Source organism: Heterodontus francisci, chromosome 43 (genome assembly GCF_036365525.1).
Source record: "Heterodontus francisci isolate sHetFra1 chromosome 43, sHetFra1.hap1, whole genome shotgun sequence".
Classification (NCBI taxonomy): Eukaryota; Metazoa; Chordata; class Chondrichthyes; order Heterodontiformes; family Heterodontidae; genus Heterodontus; species Heterodontus francisci.
In genome coordinates, this window is record NC_090413.1 from 23,696,822 (window position 1) to 23,718,060 (window position 21,239).

At 41.9% G+C, this 21,239-nt stretch overlaps 1 protein-coding gene across 2 annotated transcripts in view; it reads right to left on the minus strand.

The window, feature by feature from the left end:
• rtbdn (retbindin) overlaps positions 1-10,767 on the minus strand; it is a 46,227-nt gene extending 35,460 nt beyond the window's left edge. Inside the window, exons 1-3 of one of the 2 annotated variants that reach the window (XM_068021174.1) lie at positions 10,494-10,767; positions 5,090-5,150; positions 1,863-2,014 (exon numbers count right to left, since the gene is read on the minus strand). In XM_068021174.1, coding sequence (XP_067877275.1) covers positions 1,863-1,995 — 133 coding nt within the window. In that variant the 5' untranslated portion in view covers positions 1,996-2,014; positions 5,090-5,150; positions 10,494-10,767. The remainder of the gene's footprint in view (positions 1-1,862; positions 2,015-5,089; positions 5,151-10,493) is intronic. The other variant, XM_068021173.1, reaches the window with a different exon arrangement.
• Positions 10,768-21,239: the final 10,472 nt, after the last annotated feature.

The window sequence follows — 21,239 nt, forward strand, 5'->3', positions numbered from 1 at the left end:
TGGCCAAAGTATTTTTTTTGGTCTTTTTTTTGTAACAGACCTCTGCAGAGGGAATTTCTGTATTTTTTCAGTGTGTGTGTGTTTGTGTGTGGGGAATTCAAAAAGGGGAACTTTCACATTTCAATCTGCATGTTAAATGCTTTGCTTCATTATGGTTAAGTCTTGTTTTATAATAAACTGATAATTTTGTGGTTTATTAAAGAAACCTGGTTGGTGTATTTTATTCTGGGATAAAGACTAGAGTATGTGATTGACTGCATTGGTAACTGGGTAAACATTTAAAAAATATGTTGTGACTTGTGGAGAAGTGGAACTAGAAAAGACAGAGCACTCCTCCCCCCTCGGTCGTAACACTTTCACATCCTCGGGGCATCCCATAGTGATTCATAACCAATGAAGTACCTTTAAAGTATTTTTGTTACATAAGCAGATACGGCAGCCAATTTGCTTTCAGCTGTAGGCTGCAGGAAGATATCAATGGACTAGTCGGGTAGGCAGAACAGTGGCAAATGGAGTTCCATCCGGAGAAGTGAGGTAATGTATTTGGGAAAGCTAACAAGGCAAGAGAATACACAATAAATGGCAGGATACTGACGTGTAGAGGAATAGAGGGACCTTGGAGTGCATGTCCCGGAGGGTGGCTGGACAGGTAGATGAGGTGGTCAAGAAGGCATACAGGATATTTGCCTTTATTAGCTGAGGCATAGCATATAAGAGCTGGGAAGTTATGCTGGAACTGTATAAAATACTAGTTAGGACACAGTGGGAGTAATGTGTTCAGTTCTGGTCACTGCACTATAGGAAAGATGTGATTGCACCAGAGAGAGTACAGAGGAGATTTATGAGGAATGTTGCCTGGACTGGAGAATTTTGGTTATGAGGAAAGACTGGATATACTAGGATTGTTTTCTTTGGAACAGAGGAAGCTGAGGGGGAGACCTAATTGAAGTGTGTAAAATTATGAGGGGTCTAGCTAGAGTGGATAGAAGGACCCTATACCCCTTGGTAGAGGCATCCATAACCAGTGGCATCGGTTTAGGGTAAGAGGTAGGAGGTTTACAGGGGATTCGAGAAGAAATTTTTCTCACCCAGAGGATAGTGGAGATCTGGAACTCACTGCTCCATTCTCTGACATTGCCCCGCCAAATATGTAGTTGGTGTTAGATGGGCTGTGTTTATGACCCACAGTTCTAATTGATGGTGCACACTTAACAAGACAATTGCAACACAAAAGATTAGCAGAGAGTAACTGATATTTGAAAAATACCTCATAATATTTTCTGCTGGAAAATGCACCAACCTCAACTTCCTTGGATCTCAGATGCTTAAACAAATAAAATACTAGTCTTAGAGCGAGAGGTTGCTCATTCAAGACATGCCTCTTCCCAAAAACCAAAACACGATACAGACGGCAGATGCAAAGGTCGAAGTGCATTATTTCAATATTCAACAGCAGAAATGCTGCATATATTATATCTTAATCCTACTCCATGTCTCCAGAGTTGTTCTTTAGGATTGTGACAGAGTTTAATAGAGAAGACGTTTCTACTTGTGGGAAAGACTAGGGGCCGTAAAAAAGATAGTCACCGATAAATCCAATAGGGAATTCAGGAGAAACGTCTTTACCCAGAGAGTGGTGAGAATGCAGAGCTCACTACCATAAGGAGTAGTTGAGGCGAATAGTATAGATGCATTTAAGGGAAAGCTAGATGAAGGGATGAGGCATAGAGGAATAGGAGGTTTTACTGATGGGGTTAGATGAAGATAGGTGGGAGGAGGTTCATATGGAGCATAAACACTGGCATAGACCAGTTGGACCAAATGGTCTGTTTCTGTGCTGTCTGTAGTATGCAAACACTTACTCTTCGAATATAATGGGCAGTCGTGGAGTTCTGGCTCAGGGCTTGCGGCAGCTTTGTGGCTCCCAGTTGCCGGGCAGGTTGCTTCCAGGTGTCTAACAGCGCCACACAACAAAACGACAGCAACCAACAGCATTTTGGCACTTGTGTTGAACCTGAAAAGAGAAGGAAGGAAGGTTAGGAACATTAAAAAAAAAACTGCTCACTGACTCAGAATATCACTCTGATGGGGAAGGACACCAGGTGGGAATGTAAATAGGACAGTGTGGGTTGAGAGTGTAGAGTTGCTCTCCAGAAGTTGGGGCTGCAGTTGGTTTATTGTGTGTTCTGATGCTCTCCATTGGACCAGAAATGATTGAGTATTCCCGATCCATCAGATTATAGAAGAGGAGGAAGTTCGTTCCCTGAAGATGATGACACATCACCATGTGATGGATTAGTTGTCTGGCTCATTTATTACAGCTTTGCTGTAAGGAACTGCAACACTATTTTTCAAAATCAACATAACTTAAAAACATAAGAGCTTTTAGCTCCAAGAATAAGGCCATTGGGTAAAAAGAAAGACTTGCATTTCTATAGCACCTTTCACAACCTCAGGACACCCCAAAGTGCTTTATGGCCAATGAAGCACTTTTAAAGTTAGTCACCGTTGTAATGTAGAAAACATGGCAGCCGATTTGTGCACAGCAAGCTCCCACAAACAGCATTGTGGTAACGGCCAGGTAGTCAGTTTTTATTTATGTTGATGGAGGAATAAATATTGGCCGGGGCACTGGGGAGAACTACCCTGCTCTTTTTCAGAATAATGCCATGGGAATTTTTACATCTACCTGACAGGGAAGTCAGGGCCTCAGTTTAACATCTCGTCCAAAAGATGGCACCTCCAACAGTGCAGCACTCCCTCACTGGGGCGTCAGCCTAGATTTTGTGCTGAAGTCTCTGGAGTGGGACTTGAACTCACGACCTTCTGATTTAGAGGCGAGAGTTAAGACTCATAATGTAGATGTACACTTCCTTTTTTGAATCTGGCCTTCAGCTTTTGTGCATTCTCCCCCCCCCCCCCCCCCCCCCCAATTAGCCTACTTCCCTCCACAAGGCCAAAGTTTCATGAGCAGCAAAGATCCTGTGAAACTGCAGGCACTCAGCTCACTACACTGTTGGCCAGCAGCTAGGTAAACAGCTTTAATTAAAGAAAATAAATTGTCCCAAAAGTGACATGTTCAGTTAAACAAAGAATACATGGTGCTTATGGCATATAACAGATGTCAGTTGTCATTCACAAAAGTGTTAATAATACTATTCACCATTAAACTGTCTTTCAGGAACTGAATATCTCTGTAGCTGTCAGGTATGTCAACTCTCTTTTATTCTTTAAACTGCACTTAAGGGTTAGATGCTGGCTTTTTATTCTTGGGACCTTGTATCCGAACCCACCACAGACTTGATGGGATGAAGGCCCAATCTGGCTCTGTCATTCCAAGACCACAGCACAATATTTGCCTCAGACTTTGTGACAAATGGAAAAATATCACACTGGTGCAGGAGAGTTGGGCCAGAACAGAAGGAGCTTCATTTTGTGTCTAACCTTGCTGTATCTGGCCCAGGAGTGATTGATGGTGACACTGAATGTCTAACGCGCAAAAGTGCTCCATTCCCCAATACCAAGTGTCACCCTGGTAATTAAAAAGTTCATCACAACACATTTAGTGAGAGACCACTTTTTATGTTGATAGGTCCAAGATTAATTTTTTTTTAATTGATTATTTCATAAACTATTTGGGTTTAAGCATTCAAGGGAAAATTGTGAATTTGGAATAATTTGGAAGGTGGATGACTAACTCTGCTGCAAGCTCACTCGGATCTCTGGGAGCTTTGTGTTGATGAGATGCTGTAGTATGGAAGATAATGGATGCTTCGTAGCAAATTATAAGATGTTCCACTTGAGCGGTTCACTGACGTCATGACTTGCAAGGCTGAAATTTGAATGGTTTAGGTTCATCATCAGTACTCAAGGATTGGACTACACTCTTAACACTTGATAACACTGCCCGTCTCCACTCCAGCCCCAGATCACTTGCTGCTGAAGCCCTAATCCATGCCTTTGTCACTTCTAAATTCAACTATTCCAATTCTCTCCCATATTGCATCCTTCGTAACTTGAGCTTATCCAATACTCTGCTGCCCCTATTCAAACTCAAATCAAGTCCCATTCACCTGCGACCTGTATGCTCACTGGCTTACATTGGCTCCCAGTTTAAAAATGCTCATCCTTGTTTTCAAATCCCTTCATTGCCTCACCTCCCCATCTTTATAAACTCCTCCAGCCCTAGAACCCTGAGAGATCTCTGCACTCCTCCAATTCTCGCCTCTTTCAAATCTCTGATTTTCATTGTTCCACCATTGACCACTGTGCCTTCAACTGCCTGGGCCCTAGGCTCTGGAATTCCCTCCCTAAACCTCTCGTCTCTCTCCTCCTTTTAAGTTCCTGCCTATTTCAACAAGCTTCTGGTCACCTGTCCTAATATCTCCCTGTGGCTTGATATCAAATTTTGTTTGATAACACTCCTGTGAAGCATTTTAGAATGTTTTAATATGTTAAAGGCATTATATAAATGCAAGTCTCTGTTGTGGCACAATAGAGCAGCTCACATCCAGGTAGTATTGGGATCCTGATATCAACTGTAACCACACTTGTCTGACAACCTGCTTTTAACAAGTAAAATAAAAGGCTATAGCCATATATAATATACTTATTACCAGGCACACCATTTCTAAGCCTCAGCTTCAGGTTATCTGAAGGGTCTTTCCTTCTAAATTATTATTCATTCATAGGATGTGAGCATTAAGGGCAACATTTATTGTCCATCCCTAATTGACCTGAGAAGGTGGAGGTGAACCATCTTCTTCAATACAACTTGTGGCTTGCTAGGCCATTTCAGAGGGCAGTTAAGAGACAACCATATTGCTGTGGGTCTGAAGTCACATTTAGGCCAGACTGGGTAAGGACGGCAGATTTCCTTCTCTAAAGGACATTAGTGAACGAGATGAGTTTTTTAATGGCATCTGGTAGTTTCATGGTCACCATTACTGATACTAGCTTTTTATTCCAGATTTATTTAATTAACAATTCAAAGTCCCCATTAATCATGGTGGGATTTGAACACTTGTCTCTAGATCATTGGTCTGGGCCTCTGGATTAGTAGGCTCAACATAACCACTATGCCACATACCCGCATCTAAGCCCATTTTTTTCAAAACTTGCTTCTACCTCCTAAGTAGACAATAGAAGCCCTAGGAAGTAAAACAAAAGAAAAGGGAGAAAAAGATTAATATAAAATGTTAGGTTAGTGCAAAGGTAGAATAAGGAACATTGGTCCAAACATCTTTGAGTCTGGTCCACCATTCACTTAGATTATGGCTGATCTGTATCTTGATTTCAGCTGCCCGCCTTGGTTCCTTAACAAAAATCTATCAATCTCAGATTTGAAATTTTCAATTGACCCCCAGCCTCAACAGGTTTTTCTGGGAAAGATTTCCAACACGCTTTGTATAAGGAAGCACTTCCTGACATAACCCCTCGCAGCCTCACAGCTCCAGCGACCCGGGTTCAGTTCTGGGTACTGCCTGTGCGGAGTTTGCAAGTTCTCCCTGTGACCGTGTGGGTTTCCTCCGGGTGCTCCGGTTTCCTCCCACAGCCAAAGACTTGCAGGTTGATAGGTAAATTGGCCATTGTAAATCGCTCCTAGTGTAGGTAGGTGGTTGGAGAATGGTGGGGATGTGGTAGAGAATATGGGATTAATGTAGGATTAGTATAAATGGCTGGTTGTTGGTCAGCACAGACTCGGTGGACCGAAGGGCCTGTTTCAGTGCTGTATCTCTAAATAAGTAAATAAAATTAAACTAAAATAAGGGGGAAGGCAGAGGATGTATCCACTTCATTAAGTTGATGGCCACTATGTTTTCTTTAACATAAAATTAACAGCACAGAAACAGGCCATTCGGCTCAACAGATCTAGGCCGGTGTTTGTGCTCCACACGAGGCTCCTCTCAATGCTCTTCATCTCACCTGATCAGCTTATCCTTCTATTCCTTTTGCCCTCGTGTACTTATCTTTCCCTTATAATGCATATATACACATATACATTTTTTTTTTAAATGGCCCCTAGTTTTGGACTCCCCCACAAATGGAAACATCTTCAGGGTTAGGTGGTTATGGCCTAAGTCCTGTACCAGGGCAATAACTGAGGGAGCATTGCATTGCCTCTTTTAGATGGGACATTACAGCAAGGTCCCATCTCCATATCCAGATAGTTCAGGGGTTTGACATTATTTCAAGAAAAGCAGGATCCCATCAACCCTCCTTGCTCACAGCAACACTCCAGGAAAAGCAGACTAATTGGTCATTCATTGCGATGCTGATTAGGCAGATGCAGCAATGCTGCACACAGAACACCAACTGCTGCTCCTTGAAAGGAATTCATGTGTGAAAGTGGCTACTTCTTTGTTTAGTATTTACTTTAATCTGGGTTGGTATTGCTGTAATAAAATTATTGTTTGAATATTGCTACAAAATGACTTTATTTCAGCATTGCCATGCAAAAGCTGAAGCCAAACAAACCTAGTCAGCTGAGGGAGAGAGGATTCCTGTGTCTGCTGACAGCCTCAGTTAAATTTACCGCATCACACTTGTTAAGTCCCTAGATTATAAGGCTGAATTTTTCCCCGCTACTTTTTCTTACTGACTTGCTTCTGTCTGTGATGCAAGACCTGTCATCTGATATGATGCAAAAGATATTTTTTAAACCAGCAAATTCAGTGCTTTATATAATATAAAGAGAACAAAGACTAATTGGTCTATTGTGCCTGCCATATACTCAGGATGCCCCAAAGCACTTTACAGCACTTTTGAAGTGTAGTCGATGTTGTAATATGGGAAATGCTGCAGTCACTTTGTGCACAGCAAGCTAATGGCCAGACACTCTGTTTTAGTGATGTTGGTTGAGGAATAAATATTGGCCAGGACACTGGGGAGAACTTCACTGCTCTTCTTCAGAAATAGTGCCATGGGATCTTTTACATCCATCCGAGAGAGCAGATGGGGCCACAGTTTAACATATCATCTGAAAGACGGGGAGTGCTATGCTGAAGTATCGGCCTATTTAATGTGCTCAAGTCTCTGGTGCAGGACTTGAACCCACAAGTTTCTGACTCGGAAATGAGAGGGCTGCAAATTGAGCCAAGCCAAAAAAAGCTGAGCAATGTCAGGCCAGTACATTTTGTTATGTGTAAATGCCAGTGTAGGTTCTCAGTTCCACAGAAACTAGTGCCCAACACATTCCATCAGCATTGGCATTAGACTGGCATTCAAAAGGCCTAAGACGTTGTAACATACAACAAATCACAGAGCGGCACGCCTCATGTAAAGTGACACACATACAGAGTGTATATGATTCCTGGTCACACTTTCAACAACTTCCATCTCCCCTATCGCAGACTTTATTTTAGGGCAGAGCCTGTTTTATATTCTGCGAGCTAACAACCACAGCATAGTTGACATATTTATAACAAAACAAACATGGTGTCTTCATTTCTAACTTTATAAGCATGAAAACTTCACAGCTGCTGTCCCTTCCCAAAAGTAAATTGTATGGGGACTGGATTAAATGATTCAGCCTGCCCTGAAGATGGTACTAACGGATAGGGCAAACCATTCGTTCTTATAACTGAGTCATTACCACTTCACTCTTATCAGAAAGTTTCATTATCACAACCTCCAGGAATTTTTTTTGTTAAATCCAAAATTGTGATACGCAGACAGCGTATTACTATAAGTGGGTTGCTAACCAGTGGACACAAATTTTTGGTAATTGGCAAAAGAACCGGGAAAAGGAGGGGAGGCGGCCGCAGCAGAGATGAAGAGAATTTGATTTCTTTAAGCAGTGGGTTGATGCAATCTGGAACGCGCTGCCTGAAAGGGCGGTGGAAGCAGATTCAATAGTAAGTTTCTGAAGGGAATTGGATAAATACTTGAACAGGAAAGATTTGCAGGGCTATGGGGAAAGAGCAGGGGAGAAGGACTAATTGGATAGTGATGTGGCGCCATTTCTAAATGACCCTGCTGCATTGTATGCAAGGACAAGGTGAACCTGGCAGCTTTAAATGGGTAGCAGTGCCCCTTTAATAGACTGGGAGATTTGTGCTCAGTTAAAGACAACCATGTTGAATAGGATGAATGGCACCATTGGAAATTAATGGCAACAGTGAGTTACACAAATTTTAAGGAACGGCCAACATTTCAGCAGTTGATGAAGGGGTCACAACCCAAGTATTAAGCATTAACAGCAGGAAAGTGGAATTGAGGCCAAGATCAGATCAGCCCTGATCTCATTGAGTGGTGGAGCAGCCTTGAGGGCTGGTATAGCCTCCTGCTGCTCCTATTTCTTATGTTATTACCTGACTCTCTCAGACAACATCCTGCCATGAACATTTTGCAGCCCGTTCGGCTCAACGTTTCACATTTTTGCCTTTCCCAATTTTTTTTATTTTATTTTAATTGGGCACTAGGATTTTGAGGGGTGATCTTTGCGTCGTGACAGTCTGTTCCCTCCAGGAAGACCTATCGGAATATCAGACAGGGAGGAGAGCACACCCGTCACCCTGCCTGCTCAATTCTCCATCTGATAATGGGACTGAAAATTCGGCAGACTACATAATGAAGCTCCTGTCCTCCAGTGTCCGGTACTCTGATGCGCCCAACTGGCGTATGATGCTTCACATCTTAGGTGCAAAATGAGTCTTTATAAGCTTGGACTTGTCATATTGCCGTTCAGGCAAACAAATGCTTTCATGAAATCCATCTCTCTGCTATTTTAATGTTAAAATAAGTGGGTTAATGTCTCTGTTGAAAACCGAACCAAACAATTTCACACCATTGCGCTGTTTGAATACTCTTTTACGCAGTCATTTCGCAGTTTAAAGCGGCGAGAGGGTGAAATATTCTCTTGGTTCGAAGTGGGGGGGAGGGGGAGGGGGGGGGGGGGAGAATTTGAGGCTGAAAATCTGGGGGGAAAATCCTGACAATGCACAAGAGGCTAATTAACATCTGTAAAAAGGAAAAGAGTTCATAGTTTTTGGTAGTAAAGACCAAAACCACTTTTCTCCTCTCTGACGTTGGACAGTTGCGGCATTTCCTGTTTTTACTTCATACTGTTGGCCAGATGGTCAGGCTACAAGATAATTCATTACTAAGGACACACATTCATCACACTACAGCAGCCACATGGATCCTAGTTTAACAGTGCATGTTAGACTTATAAAACATGCTTCAGTAACCCAGTCTGTTACAGTGATGAAATTGAAGACATAAACAGAACAGTCCAGGAGTCCAAAGTCTAATTTAAATCATTCAATAATACGAGAGGTGCTCGGGTTTGTTCTCTTTTTCACCCTTATATGCTGACTTTTCTAAGAAACTTCAGGCGACTTTTCCTCTCCTTTCTCCGTCCCAAAGCACTCAATCCCCTCGGTTCCAGTCCAAGAACGGTCACTGTGTTTTCACATAAATTGCAGTTTGGATCTTAAAATGAGAGGAAGACAATAATCTTCCAGATACACTTTGGTTTCTCTCACTGATATAAATCCAGATATAACTTTAGAAAACTTTGCTTAAATAAAGGTTAATAGCAGATTTCTTAGGGAGCTCGCTCTTTACCAATTTAGCCTACTTTAAAAAACGCTTAGTTCAGTTTTGTTAATAGAACGTATTAAATAAAAAGCGCCAAAATGCATTTTAATTCGGGAGAATTATTTACTTTCTTAGGTGAGAATCTGATCCAGTTGTTAAAATATATCTTTTGCCCATTATAACTAATTGCTATCTGCCCTTTTTATTCAAAGAGAATCTTTTGCCCACCTAAACTAAGATTCGGTTCCACCCATATATCTCCCAGTTCAATTACCGTAATCTCATTCACCTCAAAGTTAATCCTTTCTGTTTTAATATTCACTCATTTTAAACCAGATTAACCGCGAGGACTCGCTCCTGGAAACCCACTCTCCTCGTCCCACAAGAATTTCAGGAAATTCAGGACACCCCCCACCGCCCCCCCCCTCCCCGACCCCCTCCTCTCTCCCTTCTTACTGCGAAAATAAGAAAAATAAATTAAAATGTTTTTTGTTTGATGGGGTCGAGATTAAGCGTCCTATTAACGTTTACTGATTGCAAGGTTGGGTAGTTTGACGCATTTTTAGTTGTTGATCATTGCGAACATCGGGACAGTATATGGGAGTAGCAAAAAATGTTGTACACAAAACTTCCATCATGTTAGGAAATTAATTTGCAATCTCATTAATATTCGGTTATTTTTTGCGCAAATCACTTAAATCCCCAAATTGCAAGACCACCCCAAAGATTTCCTACAAATTAATTATACAACCCGTGTATAGGTCTAAAAAAAATGTAAACATGATTTTCATATCGGTGATGTGATGAGAGATTTAATCCCGCAATTGATCGAATTTAACCCAAGCGAACGCCTCCCGAAAATCGTGCATTACTGTTCAAATGTTGCAGTTAACACTCTCAATAAATATTGCCCTTAAATGTTGTCCGGTTCTAACATTCCCAAATGGTACCTGTGTTAGAGACTCTTTCCCAGTGCTGGTTCTCTGCCTAGTTCGGTTAGAAGAACACTGGGAGATTCCTTTGCTCTCGGTCCCTGAATCTCTTTGCTGTGTCGAGGTTGGTTTGAAGTCTAGTACCGTTGTGTCTGTCAGTTCACGGAAGCCCAATCTCTAGTAGGCTCTCTCGCCAGCATCTCTCGCCACCTGTCCCCACCTCCGACGCCTGGCCCCACGAACACAGCAATGCATCAGGGCTGAGGGAGGAGCAGAGCTCTTAAGGTGGCGGCCGGGGGGGATCTGATCAATCCACCCCCTAATCGAGTTTTCTAAAAAAATTGGCACGGTGACAGAATGAGGTATGGGAAATCAAATGAGTTTGCAAAAAAATCCCAGGTCGCCAGGCGGAATGAGTTCACAAGTCAGTTCGAAATGTGAGTAATTCTGAACATCTTGAAATAGTTCAGATTCACAACCCACACCAGGGTGTGTTTTTTTTTGTATTTTTCTATATCTTGTGTGAGATAAGTAGATAAAAACAAATATCAGTCTAGGGAGTAATATGGAGCAACATAGGGAAGGAGAAGGACGTCCCAGAGGGGTTGAGGACAGAATCAAGTTGGTTAGAGCTAAGGAACAATAAAAGGTGCGGTTACATTATTCGGTGTTGTCGATAGGCCACCAGCTAGTGGGAAGGATGTGGAGGAACAAATTTGCAATGAAATTACAGAGGTGCAAAAATTATAGGATAGTTATAATGGGAGACTTTATCCAAACATAGACAGGAATAATATTAGTGTAAAGGGCAGTGAGGGGCAAGAGTTCCCAGAGTGTGTTCAAGAAAATTTTCTACAACAGTATGTTGCTGGTCCAACGAGAAAGGAGGCACTGCCAGACCTGGTTCTTGGGAATGAGGTGGGCCGAGTAGATCAAGTATCAGTAGGAGTGTGTTTAGGGGACAGTGATCATTGCATCATAATGTTTAGGCTGACCATGGAAAAGGACAAAGAGCAAACCAGGGTAAGAATAATTAACTGGGGAAGGCCAACTTCAATGGGGTAAGAATGGAGCTGGGGCAAATAAATTGGAGTCAGAAACTGGCAGAAAAACCAGTAGCTGAACAATGGGCTACCTTCAAAGAAGAGATAGTTCGGGCACAGTCAAGGTATGTTCCCTCGAAGGAAAAAAGGAGGGCAAACAAATCTGGAGCTCCCTGGATGACAAAAGAGGTAGAGATTAAGATAAAGAAGAAAAAGTGTGCTTATGACAGATGCCAGGTAGAAAATATTATTGAGAACCAGGATGAATATAGTAAGTCCAGAGGGGAAGTGAAAAAAATAAATACGAGAAGCAAAGAGACAGCATGAAAAGAAACTGGTAGCTAGCATTAAAGGAAATCCCAAAGTTTTCTATAGGCATGTAAATAGTAAAAAGGTGGTAAAAGGAGGAGTGGGGCCGATTAGGGACCAGAAAGGGGATTTACACATGGAGGCAGAGGGCACAGCTGAGGTATTAAATGAACTTTGCATCTGTTTTAGTTTTTAAGATACAGTACTGAAACAGGCCCTTCGGCCCACCGAGACTGTGCCGACCATCAACCACCCATTTTTACTAATCCTACACTAATTCCATATTCCTACCACATCCCCACCTGTTCTTATATTTCCCTACCACATACCTACACTAGGGGCAATTTACAATGGCCAATTAACCTATCAACCTGCAAGTCTTTGGCATGTGGGAGGAAACCGGAGCACCCGGAGGAAACCCATGCAGACACAGGAAGAACTTGCAAACTCCACACAGGCAGTACCCAGAATTGAACCCGGGTCGCTGGAGCTGTGAGGCTGCGGTGCTAACCACTGCACCACTGTGCCGCCCCTATCTGTCTTTACCAAGGAAGACGATGCAACCCAGGCAATGTTGAAAGAGGAGGTAAGTCAGACACTAGAGGGGTTTAAAATTGATAAAGAGGAACTATTAGATAGGCTGTCTGTACTTAAAGTGGATAAAGCACCAGGGCCAGATGAGATGCATCCAAGGATACTGAGGGAATTGAGGGTGGAAATCGTAGAGGCACTGGCCATAATTTTCAGTCTTCCTTACACTTGGGGGTGGTGCCAGAGGACTGGAGAATTGCAAACCTTACACCCTTATTCAAAAAAGGGTATAAAAATAAGCCCAGCCACTACAGGCAAGTCAGTTTAACTTTGGTGGTGGGAAAATCTCTAGAAAAAATAATTTGGGACAAAATCAATAGTCAGATGGACAAATGCAAGTTAATTAAGGAAAGCCAGCATGGATTTCTTAAGGGAAAATCATGTTTAACTAACTTATGGAGTATTTTGAGGAGGTAGCAGAGAGGGTTGATGAGGGCAATGCTGTTGATTTGGTGTACATGGACTTTCAAAAGGTGTTTGATACAGTGCCATACAACAGACTTATGAGCAAACTTGTAGCTCATGGAATAAAAGGGACGGTAGCAACATGGATACGAAATTGGCAGAGTGACAGGAAGCAAAGAGTAGTGGTTAATGGATGTTTTCAGGCTGGAGGAAGGTTTGTAGTGGAGTTCCCCAGGGATCAGTGTTGGGACCTTTCCTTTTCCTGATATATATTAATGACCTAGACCTTGGTGTACAGGGCACAATTTCAAAGTTTGCAGATTATACGAAACTTGGAAGCATTGTGAACTGTGAGGAGGATAGTTTAGAACTTCAAAAGGACATAGACAAGTTAGTGGAATGGGCAGACAGGTGGCAGATGAAGTTCAATGCAGAGAAATGTGAAATGATTCATCTTGGTAGGAAGAACATGGAGAGACAATATAGAATAAAGGGTACAATTCTAAAGAGGGTGCAGGAGCAGAGGGATCTAGATGTATATGTGCATAAGTCATTGAAGGTGGCAGGACAGGTTGATAAAGCATACAGTATCCTAGGCTTTATTATTAGGGACATAGAGTACAAGAGCAAGGAAGTTATGTTGAACTTGTGTAAGAAACTAGTTCGGCCTCAGCTGGAGTATTGCATCCAATTCTGGGTGCTTCACCTTAGGAAAAATGTGAGGGCATTGGAGAGAGTACAGAAAAGATTCATGAGAATGGTTCGAGGGATGCGGAATTTTAGTTATGAAGATAGATTGGAGAAGTTATGACTGTTTTCCTTGGAGAAGAGAAGGCTGAGAGGTGATTTGATAGAAGTATTCAAAATCATGAGGGGTCTGGACAGAGTAGATAGAGAGAAACTGTTCCCACTCATGAAAGAATCGAGAACGAGAGGGCACAGATTTAAGGTATTTGGTAAGAGAAGCAAAAGTGACACAAGGAAAAACTTTTTCACGCAGCGAGTGGTTAAGATCTGGAATGTGCTGCCTGACAACGTGGTAGAGACAGGTTCAATTAAAGCATTCAAAAGTGAATTACACAGTTATATGAAAAGGAAGAATGTGCAGGGTTATGGGGAGAAGGCAGGGGAATGGAACTGAGGGAGTTGCTCTTTCAGAGAGCCAGAATGGACACGATGGGCCAAATGACCTCCTTCTGCGCTGTAACAATTCTGTGATTCTGTGAAAGTCAACCAAAGCGGGTGGGGGGGGGGGAATCCACCCCCATCTCAACCCTGCTACACAGCATGCTTGAGGGCTTTTCAAATAAGGGCAAGCTCAGACTTGTGATGACCTCCATGGCCAAGCAACTAACTCATGGACACTTGCTGTCTGGACTGACAAATAAAGATTGGCCTTTTGGATGACGTACAGCAAGTCTGTCGGCTCTGGTGGGGTTGTACCCCAGCCTGAGTCACGGAAAGTTTTCAAATCCCTCCATGACCTCCCCCTTCCCTACCTCTTTAACTTCCTTCAGCCCTACAATTCTCCGTGATTCTGTGTTCTTCCAATTCTGGCCTCTTGTGCACTCCGATTTTCATCACTCCACCATTGGTGGCCGTGCTTTCAGCTACCTAAGCCCTAGGTTCTGGAATTCCCTCCCTAAACCTCTCTACCCTCTTTCTCCTTTAAGACACTCCTCCTTAAAGCCTACAATTTTGACCAAGTATTTGGTCACCTGTCCTAATGTCTACTTCACCTCTCCTAATATCTACTTATGTGACCCGGTATCAAACTTTGTTTGATAATCACTCCTGTGAAGCACCTTGGGATGTTTTATTATGATAAAGGTGCTGTATTAATGTCATTGTTGCTTGTGATGTCTTAGGGCTGGCTGGCTGCAGAGTGACCCTCAGGCCAACAGTTACTCTACTGTTTGCAATGAATCCACTCTCCAGTGCTCCTCACCATCACCTTCTACTGGAGTGAGATGTTACAGGAGGGTCTGCTATTTATCACCAGTTTTGACATGAAAAAAGTCAAAGAAGTAATTGGTAAGAGTATCTTTTCTCTCTACACGGTGGGGAAACGCGGAGGTGCATCTTTCTTCCCTATTAATTGGTTGCTACTGCATAGTGAGCACAATATATTGGTCCTTTATATTCACCCTTTACTCCCCATTAAGCTGGAAAGCTGGAGGCATTTCTGCTCCTATATGTAATTGGAGAGCTGATGAAAGGTCATCGACCTGAAAGTTTAGCTCTGAACAGATGCTGCCTGACCTGCTGGGAGTTTCTGGCATTTTCTGATTTACTCCTATATGTGTTAATCTTTATCATACTGTCAACAAAATGTGGAATATTAAATCAGAAATTTGAACACAATTAGTAGCAACAATCGGAGCAAAAGAACCAGTATATATCACAAGACTGAAACTAGTCATACATTACCACATGACTGGAACTGATGGTATAAATTTCAGATCGATAGATTTTTATTTACAATTCATATGCTGGGATATAAAACCTGATATGACTGCATTGGGAATCACATGATTTCATTTAATTTTAGACCAAGCTTTCCCTTCTTGTTCATCCAAAGCAATAAGAATGCCATCCTACCCACTTCCAGTGATTTCCCTGTGATAAAATCAGGGCTCATTATACCCATTCCCTACTCTTAACTCGTTCTCCAGATCAATAAACTGTGCAACTTCTTATCTTCCTTAGTCTTTCCTTCCTCCTTACATCTTGGTTTACCCTGTCTTCTCCCCACTCTTGTCAGCCTTGCTGGTGTCCTGTGCTATACATGGAATTTACAGCTCAGAAACAGGCCATTCAGCCCAACCGGTTAATGGGCTTGACCCTTCTCCTGCAGTTCTTAATGATATCATACTTGAGTAATGCCATAAAACCATTGATTTTTCAGGAATGAAAGAGGCCATTCAGCCTATCATGCCTGCCAGTGCTAGCTTTTCAATTAGAGCTGCCTACTCTAATCCCATTTCCCCATAATCCCTTTATACTCTGCCCTTCCCAATACATACCAATTCTTTTTAAAACAATGTTATAGTCTTGGCCTCAGTGGCCTCCTAGGGTAAAGCATTTCATGTTCTATTAACTCTTTGTCTGAAATGATTTTTCCAAATTTCACCATCCTTCTTCTAATGATAATCTATGTTTACTTGTTGAACAAACATCAACAGTATTTCACTATTTACCTCCTCAATATCAATTTGAAACTCACTATTAGACTTCTCCCTTAATCTCTGTGTTTGAATCAAAGAGATCTGTCAGATATTTGCAATGATTTTCTGATTCAAGTATTACTGGGCTTACCTCAGCTCCTTTTAACACAATAAGAAATGAATAAATATGTATAGAATGTGAAGAATTATACAGGTACTAAAAACCTTGGAGGTCAATCAATATTGATAAATGATTTGAGTTTGACCTTGATGGATCATGTCACCATCTATGAGCTCAATAAATTTCTGCCAGTTAACATAGCCCTTAGTCTTTACAGCAAAGATGCAACATATGAAGACACCCCATATAAATGTATGGTTTACTGTGTGTCCGTCATCTCTTGTAGATGGAAGGATGCCAATAACAACAGTTTTTACATTAATTGTTTCTATTAATCAAGTGATGTTACAATTCAGGATCCTTCCGAAGAGTTTAATTTACAATCACAGCAAAAAGGCAGTGTCTAAAAAACAGGCAGATCACCGCTGAATTGGAATACCTACCTTTATGTGTGGCATAAATATAATGCTAACAATTGTCCTTTAATTACATGTATAATGCATCAGAAATTACCATGCTCATCTATCTGCTGTGAAAGATAATAAATACCACACTGCCAAACTGTTTTGTCCAGGCTAACTCTGATAGTCGGGTTTATTTATACATAAGATGATACACAAAACAAAAACACGTGGCATCATATTGATGGTATCAATTTTGGGTCAGCTCACTAGTAGTTAAAATAGTTTGCTCAAGACTTATTTTCTTACATGGTCCAATAATCTTCAGGATCTTTAATGGAAATAGCTGCTTAAGAGAAATACCTTTCCAATCTCTTGCATCACTGCCTTCTCTCCAACTCAAAAATAGAAATAAATATCTTGAAGGATAAAATTGTGTGATGCAGATCAGGAGTTGCCAGATTTGATTATCGATCTATGCTGAGTTAACAAATCCCAGGCACGGCAACAGGCGACGTATGAAGGCCAACATCAGTGCCCCTGGAGAAGGAACATTAGCAAGGGCCCTGTGCCTGTTTGCTCCTGAGTCCTCCTGTGACATGTATGTTTGAATGGGTGCACACGAATGTTAAGTGAGAACAGAAACAGACTCAGTTGTGATTGTGTCTACGGTAAAATATCTCACTGGTACTCAGTTCTGATGAATGTCAGCAAAGCCCTGGGAATAAATTACTGCCTACTAGCCATTTTCTATTCTTGTTGTTGTTGCTAATTCTTCTTAATAACCAGTCAATTGACATAACCAAGTTAGCATAAGACCTCACCAAGATGTTTTTAGAACTTCCACGGCTTGTCTGCTCATTGCCAATCTTCTATTCAGGCCCTCCCACCATCTCAGCTTTGATCATCCACTTAGTCTTTTCACACTAGGAGCACATCACGTCACCTGCCATCAAGCAGCACATCTCCCCTAACCCATCATGTGGTGTGCAGGCCACTCCTTATGAATTAGGTGTTGGCCATTGCTGGTATACATTGTGTGAACACACATGTTTTAAATTTGTTATCGGAGGGCACACACTTCGCTGCTCTCGTGTCTTTGTACAATAGCATGTGAGAGTACTCTGAACACATTGTGTTTCACCATCTTCCCCGGCAAGTGGTGTGAGGCAATATAAAGGAACTAAACACAGGGAGGGATAATTTAAAAATGAAACACATGGGACCAGAGACCAATGCTGAGGGCAGCTGGGTAGTCTTTTCGTTAAGCACTGTCCTTTCACAACAAGAACTTGTTTTTTTTCTTGTTTTTTTTTGGCTCGTGGGATGTGGGCATCGCTGGCTAGGCCAGCATTTATTGCCCATCCCTGTGTTTGAATGAAGTCAGGGGCACTGAGAGTTTCCTCCGCCTGTGGGCTGTAAACGTCCTATGTGAAATGAAGTCTCAGTCAAGTCTCAGACACAGCACTAAATGATCTCAAATTCAGCATTAAATTGGCATTCTCACTCAAAGGGTTATTGGGATTACTTTTGGGAGAAATGGTGGGTCAGAAAGGGTCACACAAAGTGAAACATGTTTTATAATAAATATTTTACCAGATAGACTAACAGATGGGGTGCTGTCTCTTTTAAAAGCGGCACGCATGGAAGATACTGATTAACGATTCTACCTGTGCATTCCTCTAGTCCTTCGTAATGTCATATTGATTACAATTCCATGGTATCTCTCCCATGTGGAATTGTGTCTAACAATGTAAATAATTGCCTTCTTAAGTAAAATTAGCTCACATGCAGAAGACTGATAACCCAACACCTCCCCGCTCCCCAATACATCCCGTATATGATTGCAATTGTTTTATTGCAATAGGAAACTACCTGTTGTGCAGGTCAGTTTTACACATGGCAGTATTTTCTCAATTCTGTTGTTCTTTAGGTGTAGGCCCTGGCTCAGTGGATAGGACTCTCACCTCTGAATCAGATGATTGTGGGTTCAGGTCTCACTCTAGACACTTGACTACAAAATCTAGGCTGACACTCCCAGTGCAGTACTGAGGGACTGCTGCACAGCCAGAGGGACAGTCTTTAGGATGATATGTTAAACCAAATCCCTATCAACCTTCTCGGTTGGATATAAACAATCCGATGCCACTAATTTTTAAAGAAGAACAGGGGAGTTCGCCCCAGTGTCCTGGCTAACAGTTATCCCTCAACCAACATCACTTAAACAAATTATCCGGAGATTATCACATTGCTGTTTGTGGGAGCTTGCTGTGTGCAAATTGGCTGCCACATTACAACAATGACTCCACTTCAAAAGTACTTCGTTGGCTGTAAAGCACTTTGGGATGTCCTCAGCTTGTGAAAAACACTATATCATTGCATGGTCTTTGTTCTTTTCTATCCTGAAGATATTCTTCAAATATTTTATAAGTGCTAGCAACTATTTTAATAGCTCATTCATGCAGTCATTTTTCATGTGTGCGTTCAGACATTGGGTATTTGCATATTGGTGGGAATAGCATCCAAGCCGAGCCCTAAGCGTGCCTGATGTGCCAGACCCAAGGCCTAGAAATTCGTCTTGGGCAGTGGTGCAAAATGGGGTGCTATTGGATTGGCTGCGTGTTATACACAGCGTCTGATATTCCGTTCCATTGACTGCTGTCTCTGTGTTGAACCTGGGCCTCAGTATCATTGCATTTACCCTCGAGCCATTGTTAAGGACATTTTTAAAATTAGTTTTTCTCACCTATTTGCCCCTCTCCACTCCCGTACACTGCTCAGCTCCCCATTACCTAAATAGTGGAGGGGCTATTCACAAGGCTTCACAGCACAGTAGGGTTGTCTTCTCACTAGATGGCCACAACAGGGTGTGGAGGAACTCTCATGGATTTCCCCCTCTGTGGCCTGGATATGCTGAGGCCATATACAGCACCCCTAATACTGACCCTGGCTAGAATCAGCTAATACAACACTGGCCATGAGCCAACACCTGCCCTTTCCTGGTCTTTAAGTCTTTGAGAGCATTCGAAGAGTTTTTTGCAAAAGTATCTTGCAGAATAAAAATGCACGCCATCAAAATCAGGGGTCAGTTGTTGCCTAGCACGCTGCCGTCTTTGAACAAACATGTTCTTGAACAGCAAACTAGTTTGGGATTTATTATCTTTGAGAGACTGGCTGGCAGGGATCAGGGAACAACTTGTGAATCCTCTGTATGGCTGACTGAAGAGTGACGTGGATGGGATCCATGGAGATGTCATGGGACATCATCAGTGGAGGAAGACTCCAGAATACTTACAAAATGAAGGTAAAAAAGATTCAATTTGAAAACATCAGATGCAACAATTGGCAGAAATGTCACAGCACTCTCTGTTTCCTTGGAAAATACAGTGTCATCAAAAAGCTAAAAGATAATCAGCACATTAAAGCTCTCATTGTTTTTCTATGAGAATCAGGTTAACCTTGCAGATTAAATTGGAAACTTTTATTTATTGAAAAGACAAAGATGACAACTTTTTTTCTCTCCGATGTTTCCTTACTGCTTCTCGTAGATACAATGTTTTAAAAATGATTAGATTATTTTCCTTGGCTTCATGCCGAACAGAGAGATGTTTGACCTTTAAAGCTGACACTGTTTTTTGTCAGCTTGCGTTTCTCTCTCATTCATCTTTGCCAGTGCAGGCAGAAGGTTCACTTTACTGTTTCATAGTGACTCTCTGAGCACTATTGTCTAAGCAGTAAGTAAATGCATTCTAGATGTTTGAACAGCTATTTTTCATCTCTGACGCTAGGTCCATTCTGGTGGGATGGTAATCTCCTTATTCTGAAAAGGTCCCAAAACAAAGTAAAACATATGGTCAATTTAATAATATTTTTTAAAAATTGATAGGAAATAAATCAATAATTCCAATAAGTGTATTCTTTCTGAGAGCTAGGAGTTGGAGATGAATTTCCAGATTTACTCTCCCCCAGTTGGCCTGGGTTTAAACCTGGGTTTTGGTTTCTCTCAGGGGATCAGACAGTTTTTGTGGGGTAGAGTGTATATTGTGATACATAAGGCAGTACAGTGGGTGGATCAGCAGGTCTTTTTCTGTCCACTATTGATCACACGTTCATGGATCTCACCTACCCACCTTCTCACCATATCCATGAATCCATCCCCTGTCCACAAATGCATCCAATGGCTAGTTGAACCTTTTCGATTCAATAGTCTTCCAGCATAACTCATTCTGCAACTCTTTATCCTTTTGCAGAAAAGCTCTGTTGGATTTCTTGCCCCCAACTTCCTTTTAGCTTCTGCATCCTGGTATGATGGAATGGGAGGACACTTGTGTGGAGAATAAACACCAGCGCAGAATAGTTGGGCAGAATGGGCTGTTTCTGTGTTGATTATTCTATTTAATTCTATGTAATTTGTTGAATTATATAGGAATTACAGCATGGATGCAAGGTCTTCAGCCCAACCAGTTGTGTTGGTGTTTATCTTTCACGTGAGCAGTAGTGCTAATCGCTTGTGCCCACTCTGTTCCCCTAATCCTTTAGTCTCCTTTCTGTCAACTAAATCTTGTTAAATGTTAAATGCTTCAATCTCTGCCTCTGGCTGTATATTGTGCAGCCTCATAACGCTGTGCCATAGCAACACAAGCAAATGGACCGCTGGGTGGAACACTACCTAGAACTGTACTCCAGGGAAAATGTTGTCACTGATACCGCCCTCAATGCAGCCCAGT